Raw genomic sequence first — 20,322 nt, 5'->3', positions numbered from 1 at the left:
CCAAAGCTGTTTCACAGAGGAAGACTGCACTGTAGTTCCTTCTCTAGATTGTCGCACAGACGACAAAATGGTAGATATCGAAACAGACGACAGAGGGATGGAGAAACAATGAAAATCGTTCAAAAGAGGAAAGGCCGCTGGACCTCATGGGATAACAGTTCGATTTTACACAGAGTACGCGAAGGAACTTGCCCCCTTCTTGCAGCGGTGTACTGTAGGTCTCTAGAAGAGCGTAGCGTTCCAAAGGATTGGAAAAGGGCACAGGTCATCCCTGTTTTCAAGAAGGGACGTCGACCAGATGTGCAGAACTATAGACCTATATCTCTAACGTCGATCAGTTGTAGAATTTTGGAACACTCATTATGTTCGAGTATAATGACTTTTCTGGAGACTAGAAATCTACTCTGTAGGAATCAGCATGAGTTTCGAAAAAGACGATCGTGTAAATCCCAGATCGCACTATTCGTCCATGAGACTCAGAGGGCCATAGGCACGGGTTCCCTGGTAGATGCCCTGTTTCTTGACTTCCGCAAAGCGTTCGATACAGTTTAATGAACAAAGTAAGAACATATGGACTATCAGACCAATTGTGTGATCGGATTGAAGAGTTCCTAGATAACATAACGCAGCATGTCATTCTCAATGGAGGGAAGTCTTCCAGAGTAAGAGTGATTTCAGGTGTGCCGCAGGGGAGTGTCGTAGAACCGTTGCTATTCACAATATACATCAATGACCTTGTGGATGACATCGGAAGTTCACTGAGGCTTTTTGCGGATGACGCTGTGGTATATCGAGAGGTTGTAACAATGGAAAATTGTACTGAAATGCAGGAGGATCTGCAGCGAATTCACGCATGGTGCAGGGAATGGCAATTGAATCTTAATGTAGACAAGTGTAATGTGCTGCGAATACATAGAAAGAAAGATACCTTATCATTTAGCTACAATATAGCAGGTTAGCAACTGGAAGCAGTTAATTCCGTAAATTATCTGGAAGTACGCATTAGGAATGATTTAAAGTGGAATGATCATATAAAGTTGATCGTCGGTAAATCAGATGCCAGATTGAGATTCATTGGAAGAATCCTAAGGAAATGCAATCCGAAAACAAAGGAAGTAGGTTACAGTACGCTTGTTCGCCCACTGCTTGAATACCGCTCACCAGTGTGGGATCCGTACCAGATAGGGTTGATAGAAGCGATAGAGAAGATCCAACGGAGAGCAGCGCGCTTCGTTACAGGATCATTTAGTAATCGCGAAAGCGTTACGGAGATGATAAATAAACTCCAGTGGAAGATTCTGCATGAGAGACGCTCAGTAGCTCGGTACGGGCTTTTGTTGAAGTTTCGAGAACATATCTTCACCGAGGAGTCAACCAGTATATTGCTCCCTCCTACGTATATCTCGCGAAGAGACCATGAGGATAAAATCAGATTAGAGCCCACACAGAGGCATACCGACAATCCTTCTTTCCACGAACAATACGAGACTGGAATAGAAGGGAGAACCGATAGAGGTACTCAAGGTACCCTCCGCCACACACCGTCAGGTGGCTTGCGGAGTATGGATGTAGATGTAGATGTAGATTTAGATGTATTTACAGGGATTTGGCAAATCCTGAGCTACTAAAGAAGTGTTTACATGCGAAGACACAGATTGTGAATGATACCTTCAATAATGTTGTGTGGTGCCATGTGCATAAAAATGTATTTGTTGGCCTTATGACTCTAACGTTAGCAGTGTCTGATGCTGTAATAACTTTTAATGGTGGTAACTATGAAAGACTTAAGGTTCTGGAGAAGTTAGGGGTAAGATTTGGACAGAACACAGCTAAAGAAGACTGTGGGAACTGGATGAGCTTTGTGTACGTGAAGCAGAGTTAGCTGCTCAGCAAATGACAAAAGAAGCAAGAAACAAAAGGAGGAGGCCAACACAGGGCTGTTGTGACACTGAAGAAGACACAGACTGTGGGCCAGGGCAATGCTAGTGCACAAAAGATGCAGAGATGTAAATCTGTATAAGAATTTGTAATAAAAAAGTTTCAAACCTCAATATTAGTGAACTACATTTTTTGCAATAAATGACCCGTTTCCTAAATACGTACTGATGGAAGAGACATGAAATTTTCACAGCATGATAAGTGTGAGTTTCAACACATATGGAACTAGAATAATTAAAATATCTTGAGTTAATTTGTTTTAATGTTCATTTATTTACGAAATTATGTCAAAAATAGAGTGTATGAAAAAAAGATAACATGTCCCACAATACAATTTTAGTAATAATTCTAGTTCAGTGTATCTAGAAAGATGCATTCAATAATTACAGAAAATTGTAAATTGGTGGCTTAAAATATTTCCAAGATAATGGGTCACAAAATTGGATAATTTGACGTTGGTAGCATAGGACATAGAATGTCCCCTTAACAAAAACATTTGATAGAGGTGAGCATTCTGATCATAACGCCATGTTAAATACATTCCAAGTATGTGAAGATGAATGGATGAATGGTGAACTACGTGAAACTGCTTTTTGGTAGCATAAGATAGTGTCAGAACAACGTCAGAGGAAAAGCATTGTTTACTTTATTAATTCCGCTCAACAACTGCACTTTAAGTTGTAAAGTAGATTAGCAGTAGTGACCACGTGTGTTCTGCAGTGTTCTAGAACTAATTTTCACATATGATGAGAAGAGAAAAATAAAGGGACTTCTGCAATTTCTCGCCATAGGGCTTGATAACACTGCTAGTATCCAAGGCTGAAGTATTGTCGACTGTAACAATTCTATAGAATGTGTCACTCTTGTCCCCGCATTAGCCGTTGTATTGTAGCAGACTGTGAAACATGGCAGCTGAATTGTCGATCTGCACCAAGGAGGAAACGAGGGTAGTGATTCGATTTTTGTTTGCGGAAGGTGTTCACCCGCAGAAATATTTCGTCGAATGAAAGAGCAGTATGGTGACAGCTGATTATCATGACGCGAGATCTGCGAATGGATAGAGCGCTTTACTCAGGGAAGGTAAGGCAGGCCATGGACGTCAACAACTGAGAACAATTTGAAAGTCGCTTAAGGTATGCTTATGAAAAACAGGCGAGTCACAGAGGACGAAATCACCAATACATATCAGTCACGGTTCAGCGTAGTCCATCTAGCACGACAGGCTAAATTTTCGGAAAGTGGTCTGCAAGGTGGGTACAGAAAGGATGGTCAGCGAGTCACAAGGCACAAGGGATGGATGCCACTAGTAAACGTTATCATCGCGAGGGAGATTGATTTTTACAGGAAATTTTTACTGTAGATGACACGTGGGTGCATCATCACGAACCTGAAAGCAAAGCTGCGAGCATGGTTTGTAAACACCCGTCATCACCAGCAGTTAAGAAAATTGACGTTAATCATCAGCTGCTAACACTACTTTGGGACATGGAAGGAGCCGTAGCGGTTCAGTTCACGCCAAGAGGCGTGAACAGTGAGAACTACTTGATGTGCTGCGAACTACACTGAAACCAACTATGAGACCCAAACGTCAAGGAAACTCCGAAAAGGCGACATCCTGCGGCAAGATATCGCTCGGCCACGTTCTGCCAAACGGACGGTCCAAACAATAAAGGAGTTGGGATTCGAATTCCTGGAATGCCCTCCATACACTCTGCACCTGGCTCCCAGCGATTTCCATATGTTTGGACCATTGAAAGAAGCGCTCAGGGGAAGAAAATTTGTAGCCGATGAGGAAGTCATTGATGTGGTTCAAAATTAGTTACAAGGGCAACCAAAATATTTTATTTGGTGGAATCAAATAACGAGTGAAACGTTGAACAAAGTGAGTTAAGGTGCAGGGCGTATTCGGATAAATTTAAGGAGTGGTACCAAGACTGAATTAAGCTCGTTGACTAACCTGTAAGTCGTATCTGTAGTGCTAATAAGAAAGCTGTCTCTTCTTTGATAAGTAGTACAGACATTTTAGATGTGGAAATGTGCTTGCAAAGTGAGGCACAGAAGCACATATATGCGAGGCATGCGTATTTTTTTTTCCTTAATCTTACAGAACAATTACGTTATGACACTAGCACCAGATATACAAGATATAGACCATCTATCTCTGTTTTATTCCACCATTATCTCTCCCCATGTTCATCTCTGTCTTACTCCACCAATTTCCTATAACCATGTTTAGATCTTGTATTCCGAGCATTATGATCGTATAATTGTGTATTACAGCAATATGCAGTTTAAGTGTTACAGAGCAATAAAGATATCGTCAGAACGCCTACTTCTACACCTACTTACATACTCGACTGTTCACCTATAGTGCATATCAGAGGGTACCTTGTACCACTACCAGTCATTTCCTTTCCTTTTCAGCTGAAAAATGGACCGAGGAAAAACTACTATCTTAACGCCTCCGTACAAGCCCTGATTTCTCTTACCTTATCTTAGTGATCCTTAGGCGAATGGTTTGCTTCATTTATGAGCTGCAGTTTCCCAAAATTCTTCGAATAAACCGACGTCGACTATTCGCCTTGCCGACTGTCACCTTTTTGTGCTCGTTCCATTTCATATTGCTTTACAAAATGGTTCAAATGGCTCTGAGCACTGTGGGGCTCAACTGCTGTGGTCATCAGTCGCCTAGAACTTAGAACTACTTAAACCTAACTAACCTAAGGACATCACACACATCCATGCCCGAGGCAGGATTCGAACCTGCGACCGTAGCAGTCGCACGGTTCCGGACTGCGCGCCTAGAACCGCGAGACCACTGCGGCCGGCATATTGCTTTACAGCATTATGCGTAAATACGAGTATTTAATCGATGCGACTGTCTCAGGCATCTCACTACTAACGCTTTATTCGATCATGGCACGATATTTTTCCTACTCATCTGAATTAACTTTTTTTTTCTACATTTACAGAGTATATATATATATATAGAGAGAGAGAGAGAGAGAGAAAGAGAGAGAATGAGAGACATCCAACCAAACTTCCCTGGGGCGCTGCTGACGTACACTTATCTCTGACAAACGGTCATCATCGAGGACAGCATATTGGGTTCAGTTAGTTAAGAAGCTATCGAGCCACTAACATATCTAGCACCTGACTTATATGCTCGAATCTTCGTTAACAGCATGCAGTGAGGCACCGTGTTAAAGGCTTTTCGAAAATCTGGGAATATGAGATATATCTGCTCAATTCCGTCCATGGCTTTCAGGGTCTCATGTGAGAAATGGACAAGAACGATGCTTTTTAAATCCTTGCTCATTTGTGAGAAAAAGCTTGTTCCTCTTCAGGGAACTCTTCTACCTCAGGGAAATTTATTATATCTGAACTAAGAATATGTTCAAGAATTCTGCAACAAACAGATACTACGGATGTAGGACTGTAATTATGTAGGTTCGTTCTCTTGCCATTTTTGTGTAAGGGGGTCACCAGCACTTAACTCCAATTGTTTGGGACTCTGCACTGGGCGAGAGATTCACGATAAATGGAGTCTAAGTAAGAGATAAGTGCTGCAGCATACTTCCTTTAAAACCGAAATGCTGTTCCTTGCGGATGGTGACTTCTTTGTTTAGAACTCTTTCAAAAGAATGGTTCAAATGGCTCTGAGCACTATGGGACTTTACATCTGTGTCATCAGTCCGCTAGAACTTAGAACTACTTAAACCTAACTAACCTAAGCACATCACACACATCCATGCCAGAGGCAGGATTCGAACCTGCGACCGTAGCAGTCGCGTGGCTCCGGACTGATGCGCCTAGAACCGCTTGGCTACCGCGGCCGGCCTTAAAACACTTCCTGCTGCTTCTCTACATCAGGGATGCCTATTACTACTTATTACGTCCTTCATATGAGATTCTGTACGACAGTCGAACAACGGTATGTTTCTGTATCCCCCCTACATGAGTGATTTCTTAAACGCGAAATTTAAAACTTAAGCTTTCCTTTTACTGTCTTCTGTTGCCACGAATTTCTACTACATTTTTCGTCATCTGTGCTTTCTTCTTTGAACCGAGAGTGCAACAATCGCTGCTTTCTCAGAATTCTCCGAATTTTGTTATCAAATCATTGTGGGCCTCCGATAGCTGAATGGTCAGCATGACGGACTGCCGTCCTAAGGGGCCCGGCTTCGATTCCCGGCTGAGTCGGGGATTTTCTCCGCTCAGGGACTGGGTGTTGTGTTGTCTTCGTCATCATTTCATCCCCATCCTGCGTGCAGGTCGCCCAATGTGGCGTCGAATGGAATAAGACTTGCACCAAGGCGGCCGGAACTGCCCCGTAAGGGGCCTCCGGGTCTATGACGCCTAACGCTCATTTCCATTTCCACTGTGGGCCTTTCTCAGTCTTAATCGAATTATTTGTCACATACTTCTCCAGATCACAATCTACAACCCGTTAAACTTTGCCCATAATTCCTCTGTGTTCATCGTATTGAAACCAATTGATGCCCACTGTCTAATTGGGATGCCAATTATTGCTTATCTACTCTTTCTAGCATACCTGCAATGAATCCATAGACATCGCAGTCTTTACTTGGTAGATCAAAGGTTCCTCCAACTAGTATGGTATTATCTGAATATTCCCGCGCTGCTGAGCGTGGACTTTCTATGAACGCCTCTATAAGGGATACGGCTGAGTTGGGTGACCAGCACAAACATCCGATAATTGACGCTGATTGACCTACGCGTTTACTGGTGCCCAGATAGCTTCACAGTCAGACTCAGTTTTGACCTTGAACCACACAACATGGTGTGGTGACTAATCTGTTTTTTCTATATACATTCCATGCTCCCCTAAACATTTCGGAGCTTGCTACATCGGGTTTCTGCCAGCTCTCTGTTCTGAGAACTATCTGAGCATGATGAATTTTTTGGAGTGTCATTATGGAACATTCTTACGAATACTTCGACTTATACTATTAAAATTGTAATACTCAAAATGTCTTTACTTTGTACGAGGCCTCATTTCTCTCTCTGCACACTCACTGGCGAGTGTTCGTCGGAGGATTTCAAACTACTGCAAGGCCTAAAAAATCCCATGGTCACAAGTACTCTGCTATCCATGTAGTTCCTTCCTGTGTATAGTAAACCTTTTCTCTACCAAGTGGTGTCCCACAACCTTCCACCTCTAAGGCAGGCCTAGCAATCTACTGACAAGACCACCACGGAATTGTGGAACATTTGGTTGAGGCCTTGCACATGGCTCCAAACCACAGGACCCCGATCAACTATGGGAACAATGAATTCCAGAATGAGATTTTCACTCTGGAGCGAAGTGTGCGCTGATATGAAACTTCCTGGCACATTAAAACTGTGTGCCGGACCGACAGTCGAACTCGGGACTTTTGCCTTTCGCGGGCAAGTGCTCTACCAACTGAGCAACCCAAGCACGACTCACGGGCCGTTCTCACAGCTTCACTTGCGCCAGTACCTCGTCTCCTACTTTCCAACTTCAGAGAAGCTCTCTTGCGAACCTTGCAGAAATAGCACTCCTGGAAGAAGGGATATGCGGAGACATGGCTTAGACACACTCTGGGGGATGTTTCCAGAATGAGATTTTCACTCTGCAGAGGAGTGTGCGCTGATATGAAACTTCCTGGCAGATTAAAACTGTGTGACGGAAAGTAGGAGACGAGGCACTGGCAGAAGTGAAGCTGTGAGGACGGCCCGTGAGTCGTGCTCGGGTAGCTCAGATGGTAGAGCACTTGCCCACGAAAGGCAAAGGCCCCGAGTCTCGGTCCGGCACACAGTTTTAATTTGCCAGGAAGTTTCACAATGAATTCTGCTTGCACCTTACAAACGAGGCCCGCACTCTTCACCACTTCTGCCAGCTACCCTTAAGAACTGAGGATGGCCTCATAACCTAAGCGACAGGCGTCGTTGTTGACGACATGAGCTGTAACCTCACGATAACTACAGCCTACACCTTCGATAGCCGCAGGCAGTGCCTTCTCCACATCCTAGACGAGAGTCTCAGGCAGACATACCGAGAATATATTGGACTTCTTTCGAGCCCTCGACGATAATTCCCTAAGGGGCTCCATAACGCACCTAACACTGGAGCCTTCGATAGCTAACAAATCCCTCCTCCTGTGTGCCTGCTTGGACCCTGCTAGATGGTAAAATGAGGAGACCAGACGACCAGCCTCCACAATGACTCTCCCTCCTAAAATTATGCTTGCTCATTACGTTTGTCTTTGGCTATTTTGTGTATTTTAGAGCCCATACTTGGAGCATTACGATTTTATTTAATAGCTGCATTATTATATTCATCAGTTTACACTTAAATCGGGCTTTGGCATTATAGGCTGCAATCGGTAACGTAGCTGCCTTCCCCAAAACCTTGTTTCTGTACACAACCTCCAGTATACCTACTCCAAAATAATGTAGTTAGTGTGTCAATGGACAGTTTGAACATGAAAATCGCATTGTGCAATTTGAAATGTACATTTTGTGTGTTATTGTAATCTTCGTCCTTCCTAAAATGGTTTGTCTTTAGATTTGTTTTTGTTCACACTCTCATTTAGCATAGAATACATTAGCTGCATTCTTTCAGTAGCTGGCAGTACGCATAATCCATACTGCCACTTGTTTGTGTGCTTGCCTACTTTGCTTAGTACTCTAGCCAACAGTTTCATTTGGTACCTCGCCGTGTTTATTCCGTAAAAAATACTGTTAGCTATGTGATTGGGACGTTATTTTTAGCCACAGTGTTTTGACACAAGTTATATGTGATATTAGAAAGGGAAGCTTTTAATCTGAGAAAAATGACGAATGAAAAGACCTTTCAACAGACTAAATTTCCACTTGTTATTTTATCTGAGCAACCAGTTTCAGCGATACATCATCTTCAGGTCTCCTGACCGACGTGTAGGGAGAATCCCACCTCTGGTAAAGTCACAATAGGAGCCAGCATTCAGCGACCGGTATCTATAGATTTTCTACACAGTGATACATTAGATGATCACCTGGAGACTGAGGTCGCTCAGGGGACCTGGAGATGGCGTAATCTGGCGCCGAACATGGCGGCTCAATTGAAATGCGAAGTAGAAATTTACACGGCTTGAAGATGTTTTGTTTCGATAATTTTTATGGCATATACATTTGCATAAAGATGGGCTTCCAGAGACTTAATCTGAGTGTCTATACTTTTGTTTTATGTATCACTTTTGACAGACATGTATCTCTCTCTCTCTCTCTCTCTCTCTCTCTCTCTCTCTGTCTGTCTGTGTGTCTCTCTCTCTCTTTGTGTACGTGTGTGTGTGGGTGGGTGCATGGGAGGATTGGTGGATCGTTGGGTGTGCAAATAATTAACTTGACATAAAAATTACATTTTTATGTTACCGGCTTATATTTCTGAACATTTTAGACGTTGGGTTAACAATGAAATTTGACAAGCATTATGTTCTTTTAAGAAGAATTTCGATGTGGAACTATTTAATTTGCTGACCCGCTGTGCCTTACACCAAGTATGGTTCAGAGATCGAACTATGGATGTTGACAAGTGCTGCTTAACTCATTAGTTCATTATACAAACATGTGTTCGTGTGTGTGTGTGTGTGTGTGTGTGTGTGTGTGTGTGTTTGCGCGCGAGCGCGCGCTATGAACAGAGTTACTCTGTTCAGTCCAGCTGTAGCTTCGATATTTTTCGCCATTCAAATACTGTAGTGTTGGCATTACTCATGTTTTTGAACAATTTAAATCTATAAATATTTGATTTGAGGGTCACTTGCGCCTTCCTCAAATATGTTGTAGACATGGAACTATGAATCAAAAGTGGTGGTAAAATCGTACGTGTGTGTGTGTGTGTGTATGTGTGTGTGCACGTGTGTGTATGTGTGTGTGTGGGTGGGCAGGATTGACAGGGAGAGGGAGAGAGAGAGAGAGAGAGAGAGAGAGAGAGAGAGAGAGAGAGAGAGAATTCATGCAACTGAGTTGAAGCTTGGGTTCTTTTTGGCATTGAAATACAGTAGTGTTGGCAATATTCGTGATTTTTAGAACAACTTAGACGTGTAAATATTTGATTTGAGGGTGCATTGTGCCTTACATTAAGTATGGTGCAGACATCAAACGATGGGTATTCACAACTGCTGCTTAACCTACAGTTAGATCATTAGTAACTGCTACACCATTATTGGAAATATCTTCAAGTATTTTTGATAAATAATCCAATAAATTTGAATATGACGCCAATTTATACAAAATTCAGGCGAAGACTGCGTATTTTTGAGATGGAAATACTGCAGTATTGATAATATTTGCACAGAACGTCTTTTTGAGCATAACACTAATTTCACTTTAAAACATGGCGTCATAGTATCTGCGAGCAGAAGTGAGTTAGTTCCGCCATTTCAAAGTCTTTCGATTTTTGAAGATTTTTTATTCTGTTTCAGTTGTTTATCAGCTTCCCACTAGCATAATGGGGTTAGTTCCGACATCTTGCTCTTTTGAATTTCACACCACCACACTCTTTAAGACAGCATTCATTCAAGGTCATTGACAGTGTAATTGCCCGTGGCATGTAGCCATCCAACAATAGCTCTTGACTTTTTGGGGTCACTGAAGTGTGAAGTTAGCCAGAAGTAATATTGTAATATAGCTCTTACATCCGTCATCTTCGTAAGCAGCAGCTATGAGCTGGACATGATCATTTAATGCTAGTTTTTACTCAGGTCTGATGTGGGCCGAAATGCAAGAATGTTTTTTACATATATTGAAATCTTTAAATATATCATTCTAGTTTGTTGTGCACCACAAAAATATGGACCTGCTAAAAATATTCTGAAGACATTTATTTAACTGCAAGAAAATGTATCTTATTCTGATATCGTCTTAAATATCCTCCATCGACTCACCACCGAACAATAGACAATGTGGACTGCAACCTGTCTTACCAGAACCCAAAAAGTACACTGCTGCAGCTGTCTCCGACTACTGACAAGACATTATTCTGTTTGTGCTGTGCAAGCCTTACAATGCACACTCCATGACCGGTTTATTAATTTTGTGTCGAGAAATCACCTTCTAAACAAGTACCAAGAAGACTTCAGCAACTATCATAGCAGCTCACCATAGACAGACAAGAGCTGACTATCATAATCTTTCTCACATCAACAATGGGGATGTCTACATTTTACTTACCATCATAAATTTTACTGCCAGCGCAGTCCAATTTTTCTTCTCATACCTGATGTTTCAACAACTGTGCCTAATGCGTGGAACTACAAAGTCGCATTGGCAGCAAGTACCATCAGTAGCAGCATTTTAGTTTCATTACTGGCTCTGATTTCTGCCACCAGTGATGTCTCAACCCCTTCCCCTCCTCCTTCTTCCTCAATGCTTTGGGTAAAACTGGCAGGAGAAATCCTAGATGGCGCAATTGGTTAGTTCTTCTATACAAAAAAGGTGTGAGATTCAGATAGCAGTGTGAATGACCGACTTTTAATAAGCGAAAGTTCAAGTTGGACCAATCACGTCTCTTGGTCTTCGTTCTCATGGTGGACAGTCCCTCACTACGTTTTCACACCGGTCGGGTTACAGTATGGAGTTCCAATAATGGTATAATGTGTAAATTTTTTATCCTCCGGTTTTTTCGGTTGTTGTTGTTGTCGTCTTCAGTCCTGAGACTGGTTCGATGCAGCTCTCCGTGCTACTCTATCCTGTGCAAGTTTCTTCATCTCCCAGTACTTACTGCAACCTACATCCTTCTCAATCTGCTTAGTGTATTCATCTCTTGGTCTCCCTCTATGATTTTTACCCTCCACGCTGCCCTCCAATGCTAAATTTGTGATACCCTGATGCCTCAGAATATGTCCTACCAACCGGTCCCTTCCTCTTGTCCAGTTGTGCCACAAACTCCTCCCCAATTCTATTCAATACCTCCTCATTCGTTATGTGATCTGCCCATCTAATCTTCAGCATTCTTCTGTAGCACCACATTTCGAAACCTTCTATTCTCTTCTTGTCGAAACTATTTATCGTCCATGTTTCACTTCCATACATGGCTACACTCCATACAAATACTTTCAGAAACGACTTCCTGACACTTAAATCTATACTCGATGTTAACAAATTTCTCTTCTTCAGAAACGCGTCCTTGCCATTGCTAGTCCACATTTTATATCCTCTCTACTTCGACCATCATCACTTATTTTGCTCCCCAAATTGAAAAACTCCTTTACTACTTTAAGTGTCTCATTTCCTAATCTAATTCCCTCAGCATCACCCGACTTAATTCGACTACATTCCATTATCCTCGTTTTGCTTTTGTTCATGTTCATCTTATATCCTCCTTTCAAGACACTGTCCATTCCGTTCAACTGCTCTTCTAAGTTCTTTGCTGTCTCTGACAGAATTACAATGTCATCGGCGAACCTCAAAGCTTTTATTTCTTCTCAATGGATTTTGATAGCTACACAAATTTTTTCTTTTGTTTCCTTTACTGCCTGCTCAATATACAGACTGAATGACATCGGGGAGAGGCTACAACCCTGTCTCACTCCCTTCCCAACCACTGCTTCCCTTTCGTGCCCCTCGACTCTTATAACTGCCATCTGGTTTCTGTACAAATTGTAAATAGCCTTTTGCTCCCTGAATTTTACCCCTGCCACCTTTAGAATTTGAAAGAGAGTATTCCAGTCAACATTGTCAAAAGCTTTCTCTAAGTCTACAAATGCTAGAAACGTAGGTTTGCCTTTCCTTAATCTTTCTTCTAAGATGAGTCGTAAGGTCAGTATTGCCTCACGTGTTCCAACATTTCTACGGAATCCAAACTGATCTTCCCCGAGGTCGGCTTCTACTAGTTTTTCCATTCGTCTGTAAAGGATTCGTGTTAGTATTTTGCATCCGTGACTTATTAAACTGATAGTTCATTAATTTTCACATCTGTCAACACCTGCTTTCTTTGGGATTGGAATTATTATATTCTTCTTGAAGTCTGAGGGTATTTCGCCTGTCTCATACATCTTGCTCACCAGATGGTAGAGTTTTGTCGGGACTGGCTCTCCCAAGGCCGTCAGTAGTTCTAATGGAATGTTGTCTACTCCCGGGGCCTTGTTTCGACACGGGTCTTTCAGTGCTCTGTCAAACTCTTCACGTAGTATCGTATCTCCCATTTCATCTTCATCTACATCCCCTTCCATTTCCATAATATTGTCCTGCAGTAGATCACCCTTGTATAAACCTTCTATATACTCCTTCCACCTTTCTGCTTTCCCTTCTTTGCTTAGACCTGGGTTTCCATCAAAGCTCTTTATATTCATACAAGTGGCTCTCTTTTCTCCAAAGGTCTCTCTAATTTTCCTGTAGGCAGTATCTATCATGCCCCTAGTGAGATAAGCCTCTACATCCTTAAATTTGTCCTCTAGCCATCCCTGCTTAGCCATTTCTATGCACCTCGATTGTCAGTTACATGGTAATATTAGGGTAGTGTGCTTATACATTCACCTCACTGTAGATAAACATGCAATCACAAAGTCACTTCATCCACACACAGACAAGAAAAACAACAACAACAACAGCAACTACAACAAAACACACACACACACACACACACACACACACACACACACACACACACACACACACACATGCAAACACATGTAAACAGACATGTAAAAGCACATCACAGACATACATGTAACCATGCATGCAAACAAGTACATACGCATAGTACACAAACGTACACATTTTCACTCCTGCCACTTACCGTGCACACACTAGTACTTTCACAAGCTTCCACCAAAACACTAGACATGCACAAACATGCACTAATATGCACACTTTTTTTCGAAAATACAAAAATTACTCTGAAAAATTACTGTTTTCCACACGAATATGGGTGTGTGCGTTATACTTAACGTAAAGTTTAAGTTACATTGAGTAATGTGTAAGCCTAGGGACCGATGACCTCAGCAGTTTGGCCCCATAGGATTTTAACTTAAATTTCCAATTTTCATATACCTAGAAACATTTATTCGATTGAATTTTAAAAGCATTGCTGTCGAGAAAATCTTGTCAATACTGTTTTACTAGTCTATGTGTTACATTATTACTCTACCACACGTCAATAATCAGTAAGTGAAACCAAATCAAATTAAGTGGAAGTATTATTAAAAACAAGTTGTCAGTTACACATATTTTGAAATACAAGCTATTGGAAATTAAAAATAATTTCAGTTTTCAGGACTGGTAAAATAGTTTAAATATAACATGTACCATGATAAAAGAACCTTGTTCTGTTTCAGGGTAGAAGATGACATACAACCAACGAAGTACAGCTTAAGTTTCCACATGTCATAAAAATTGTTCTAAACGTATTTGCCATTTTACTCACGGTGGAGTACTGTACAAGAAAAATTAACAATATATTCCAAATAACTTCAAAGCACCATACAGCACTTAAACACGTAGAGGGCGAAATATTTGTAAATACTGCACAATGCACAACCTCATGTGTAACAACAACAAACACTAGAAAATGGCAGAACTGCTTATGGCCTTCCCGTGTACACTCCTTCATACGATGTAATCGCTAGACCGAATTACTTACCACAACACATTGTGTGTTCCTATGTGCACTATCCTCTAGGTACAATAATCTCCCATAATGTATTCAAGTCAACCTTCAATGTGACTCAAAGCATTCGACTGTTGTGCTGAAACCTTGATAGGCCTTCCGGTTGGCTTTGATTGATTGCATTTTAGCTGTTTTTTTATTATTATACGAATTAACATGTTTCGGCTCAAGCCATTACCAGAATCACATTAAGAGTCACATGTCCACAGTACGGCTATACATATGAAATTGACGAGATAAAATGTATCAACAGTCTTCTAACGTGACACCGATAATGGTTTAAGACTAAACGAACTAATGCATAAAGTTAAAAAAATTAAGGTGATCAAAGTGAAAAATTGCATTAATTGGTACGCATAAAGTGTATGACATAAAACAGCAAATCACATGAAGACTCAATAGCAGGGTCTACCAGGTGTGACCATATTGTCAAGTATGTGCACGAGTTTTTTGCGTAGAAGAAATGACCTACATCTGCCATCTTTAATTTTTATGCCGCACAAAATATTTTGTTTCTGCATTCTTGGACTGTTGGCCCAAAAGCTTTAGCTGAAGACTGGAAAAGTGAGGGGTTAGGTTACTTCACCCACCGGAAGTGACACCTTTCGTGGCGGAAAACTGAACTGTGGAACAGTAGCCTCTCTAGGCAGCTTCTGGTGCTCCCTATGGATCGTTATCAGGTCATCTATTATTCTACATAATTATTAATTATGTGCCATCGTCCCTATCCCAATACTTATTCTTTGCTGCCGACCTACCCTCACATTAAATACAAATCCTAATAAGTTCAGGATAATGTTATATTACAGAGATGGGTAGAAGACATTAATTAATCAAAATCCGAAACTATTCTGGTTCATCATTCATGTCCTCTGATCATACATTTTCATAAATTCCTCCAAACTGGTAAAACAAAATTTTGTTACTTTGTGAATACACTAGCAGTAATATTAGATCAAACACTAAACATGGCTGGATACATTTAAAACTTGCGAGAAGAATTAATTACTCCACGCACAGCGAAAATCAACTTCTGGAAGCATTGGTCATTCAGCAGTTCACTACAGCAATGACATACTACAAAGGTATTGTCATGAAATCTAACACTATTCCTGAAACGAAATAAATGTCTCCGTGACATATTTCTGTGACATTTACCATTTTGATCGTACTTCACCAACCTGCCTACACTTATTTTCACTATATAGACAAAATGGTAGCTTCATTCATCCTTGTACGTGACAATTGATGCTTGTCAAACGGAACGGGTTGTGATACATTTTACTGTGCAAGTGAGTGTACTACTTTGCTCGGAAACAACCTTCCCTTCGCTCTCTCACATAGCAGATTCACAATTCAATCTCTGAAAGGTAGCTAATTAATGGCTTCCTTAAATAATAGTAATGTTTCACTTGTTGACATGTAGTTACTTATGTTCCAGTGCGCATCGCTATAAAGAAGCCTATGAATATTTCAGTTTCTTACAACCCATTACATAGCTAACACTTGGTTCAAGAATCATGAAAGAAGGTTGTATACATGGAAGAACCCTGGAGATACTAAAAGGTTTCAGATAGATTATATAATGGTAAGACAGAGATTTAGGAACCAGATTTTAAATTGTAAGACATTTCCAAGGGCAGATGTGGACTCTGACCACGATCTATTGGTTATGAACTGCAGATTAAAACTGAAGAAACTGCAAAAAGGTGGGAATTTAAGGAGGTGGGACCTGGATAAACTGAAAGAACCAGAGGTCGTACAGAGTTTCAGGGAGAGCATAGGGGAACAATTGACAAGAATGGGGGGAAAAATACAGTAGAAGATGAATGGGTAGCTTTGAGGGATGAAGTAGTGAAGGCAGCAGAGGATCAAGTAGGTAAAAAGACGAGGGCTAGTAGAAATCCTTGGGTGACAGAAGAAACATTGAATTTAGTTGACGATAGGAGAAAATATAAAAATGCATCAAATGAAGCAGGCAAAAAGGAATACAAACGTCTCAAAAATGAGATCGACAGGAAGTGCAAAATGGCTAAACAGGCATGGCTAGAGGACAAATGTAAGGATGAAGAGGCTTATCTAACGAGGGGTAGATAGATACTGCCTACAGAAAAATTAAAGAGACCTTTGGAGAAAGGAGAACCACTTGTACGAATATAAAGAGCTCGGATGGAAACCCAGTTCTAGGCAATTAAGAGAAAGCAGAAAGGTGGAAGGAGTATATAGAGGGCCTATACAAGGGCGATGTACTTGAGGGCAATGTTATAGAAATGGAAGAGGATGTAGATGAAGCTGAATGGGAGATATCATACTGCGTGAAGAGTTTGATAGAGCACTGAAAGACCTAAGTCGAAACAAGGCCCCGGGAGTAGACAACATTCCATTAGAACTACTGACAGCCCTAGGAGAGCCAGTCCCGACAAAACTCTACCATCTGGTGAGCAAAATGTATGAGACAGGCGAAATACCCTCAGACTTCAAGAAGAATATAATAATTCCAATTCCAAATACAGCAGGCGTTAACAGATGTGAAAATTACCGAACTATCAGTTTAATAAGTCACGGCTGCAAAATACTAACGCGAATTCTTTACAGACGAATGGAAAATCTGGTAGAAGCCGACCTCGGGGAAGATCAGTTAGGATTCCGTAGAAATATGGGAACACGTGAGGCAATACTGACCCTACAACTTATTTTAGAAGCTAGATTAAGAAAAGGCAAACCTACGTTTCTTGGAGAAAGCTTTTGACAATGTTGACTGGAATACTCTCTTTCAAATTCTGAAGGTGGCAGGTGTAAAATACAGGGAACGAAAGGCTATTTACAATTTGTACAGAAACCAGATGGCAGTTATAAGAGTCGAGGGGCACGAAAGGGAAGCAGTGGTTGGGAAGGGAGTGAGACAGGGTTGTAGCCTCTCCCCAATGTAGTTCAATCTGTGTATTGAGCAAGCAGTAAAAGAAACAAAAAAAATCAGAGTAGGTATTAAAATCCATGGAGAAGAAATAAAAACTTTGAGGTTCGCCGATGACATTGTAATTCTGTCAGAGACATCAAAGGACTCAGAAGAGCAGTTGAACGGAATGGACAGTGTCTTGAAAGGAGGTTATAAGATGAACATCAACAAAAACAAAACGAGGATCATGCAATGTAGTCGAATTAAGATGGGTGATGCTGAGGGAATTAGATTAGGAAATGAGACACTTAAAGTAGTAAAGGAGTTTTGCTATTTGGGGAGCAAAATAAGTGATGATGGTCGAAGTAGAGAGGATAAAATGTAGACTGGCAATGGGAAGGACGCGTTTCTGAAGAAGAGAAATTTGTTAACATTAAGTGTAGATTTAAGTGCCAGGTAGTCGCTTCTGAAAGTATTTGTATTGAGTGTAGCCATGTACGGAAGTGAAACATGGACGATAAATAGTATGGACAAGAAGAGAATAGAAGCTTTCGAAATGTGATGCTACAGAAGAATGCTGAAGATTAGATGGATAGATCACATAACTAATGAGGAGGTATTGAATAGAATTGGGGAGAAGAGGAGTTTGTGGCACAACTTGACTAGAAGAAGGGATCGGTTAGTAGGACATGTTCTGAGGCATCAAGGTATCACAAATTTAGTATTGGAGGGCAGAGTGGAGCGTAAAAATCATAGAGGGAGATCAAGAGATGAATACACTAAGCAGATTGAGAAGGATGTAGGTTGCAGTACGTACTGGGAGATGAAGAAGCTTGCACAGGATAGAGTAGCATGGAGAGCTGCATCAATCCAGTCTCAGGACTGAAGACGACAACAACAACAACAACAACAACAACCCATTACTATCCGAAACTTTTTACTTCACCATTTTTGTCATGTTCACATCAACATTTCAACAGTTATTACAATTAATGTTATTATTATTACCTTTATAGTTATTTCTCAAACAGTATTATTTCTACTCTCTTTACCTCTCCCACTACCAGTGGAATTACAGTAGCTGTTTTGGCATTGTTTATATCCAAACGTGGCCTCACCCCTATTAGGCAGTTGTTTCACATACAACTTACGTATCTTCATAATTATCTACAATAGTACAATAACATAAAAAGGTTTTGCTACTCACGTGAAGCCTGTTGGTTAGGATAGTTGAAACAGTTCACAGTCAATTGTATTAAGATTTATACTCGAGTCACTGTAACTTTTAGTGTTCCATTTCAATTGGTCCATTGCACCTTATCATCTGCCACATATGAGTAACCAAGCAGGATATTGCAGTAATCAACAACTTGACTATCTGATTGTTTTCTTTTTTTCAGAGTGCCTATTGCCGGAGGTTGAAAGGATTCCATTTGGTAAATGCGAACAAAATAACTGATTTCGTACTGAAAATTATGAAGACAGCTTTCTCAGAAAAGTTGGAGAAGAGGGTAAGAAAAAATTACTCATGCGACTTTTCATTTTGTTATTCACTGCTCTTGTTCCTATAAATGAGGGAAAATCATATAACAGGCAATATTTCTGGAGAATTGAACGCAATTGAGACCAAGGTTGACAGGGTATTATCAAACCAGTGCTGCATGAAATTACCATGCGCAATCCGGCAGTGCTTCAGCTCTTTTTACTCCCTCTCTTCATAGCAAGTAATCGCATGCCTAATGCTGGGAGGGCAGTTGGTGCTGCTACAGAGAGAGGGGGCAGTCGCGATATCCAGTCTGGTGTCGTGGCGCCGTTTACTAGACGATCTTGAGGTACAGGTAGGCGGAAGTGGCCAACTGACTAAGTGCTCGTCCTTCCGTTGTCAACTGCATGTGGCATCATGTCTAAATGATAGGCTCGCTATCCAAAACTTGAAACTATGCACGTTCTTGAGCTCCAGTATGCGCCAGTGATAGGTCTTTGTTAGTACACATAGCAGTGTAGATTTCCATCAAATGAGTTGGGCAATGGTAGAACTCGACTGAAAGTATATTGCGAATGCCATGAGGCTTTCAGCCGCGTAGTCCAAGGGTGGTACAAGTACAATGTCGACTAATGCCAAGTGTAAGACACCTGGGGGTGAAAGAGGTTCAATACTCATTTTCTACACTGCCCAAGTCACATAAACTCAGGGTCGAGATTTAGATATTTTACGACCGCTTGCGTAAACCCAACGTACATTGTTTTCCCACAGTTGTCTCCTTGCCTCCCCACTGCCAGCTAGAAGTGTAATCCTGTAATGTGTGTGATTTAACAGTTTGGGGATACACACAATGAGATCCAAGTTTAACAAGATCCAAATATACTCTGGTAACTAAATACTTTAAGTTTTGGACTGCATTGTTCACAACTAATATACCGATAATCGCTGTAGTCATCCATTGGCACTTCAGCCATGTTCTCCGCTGGAATGTAGCGAAGTCCACCGTTGAAAAGTGAACCACTTGGTGCAAATCCCTGGAGCACAACACATAATGTCCAGGCATTAGTCACTTCTACTGGAGTACTTACTTTATCTCTCGAGAGTACATGCAGCCGATTGCGACACGGGTGTTCGATGATTTATCTGGAAGATATCGAGTCGACAGGTATCTATACTCGTGATACTTGGTTAAACCGATTATACGTTTGTTCCTCTATCATTTTTTATGTTCACATGGCTCGTCCCGTAACTGACCAGACGCGATTGATTGTTGTTCTGTCGACACGACACACGATTTCGGAATTTGCCATTGTCAAACAGATCATCTTCAGTGAACTGTCAACACTGATATGAAATACAGAAGTCGCGTGGTAT

At 41.2% G+C, this 20,322-nt stretch overlaps 1 protein-coding gene across 1 annotated transcript in view; it reads left to right on the top strand.

Moving 5' to 3' along the window:
* LOC126262199 (retinol-binding protein pinta-like) overlaps positions 1-20,322 on the top strand; it is a 172,077-nt gene that overhangs the window by 124,751 nt on the left and 27,004 nt on the right. Inside the window, exon 5 of the mRNA XM_049958616.1 lies at positions 18,866-18,976. Coding sequence (XP_049814573.1) covers positions 18,866-18,976 — 111 coding nt within the window. The remainder of the gene's footprint in view (positions 1-18,865; positions 18,977-20,322) is intronic.

The sequence above is a fragment of the Schistocerca nitens genome, chromosome 6 (assembly GCF_023898315.1).
Source record: "Schistocerca nitens isolate TAMUIC-IGC-003100 chromosome 6, iqSchNite1.1, whole genome shotgun sequence".
Classification (NCBI taxonomy): domain Eukaryota; kingdom Metazoa; phylum Arthropoda; class Insecta; order Orthoptera; family Acrididae; genus Schistocerca; species Schistocerca nitens.
Note: the sequence above shows the minus strand (reverse complement) of the source record. Positions and strands in the feature narration are given on the sequence as shown.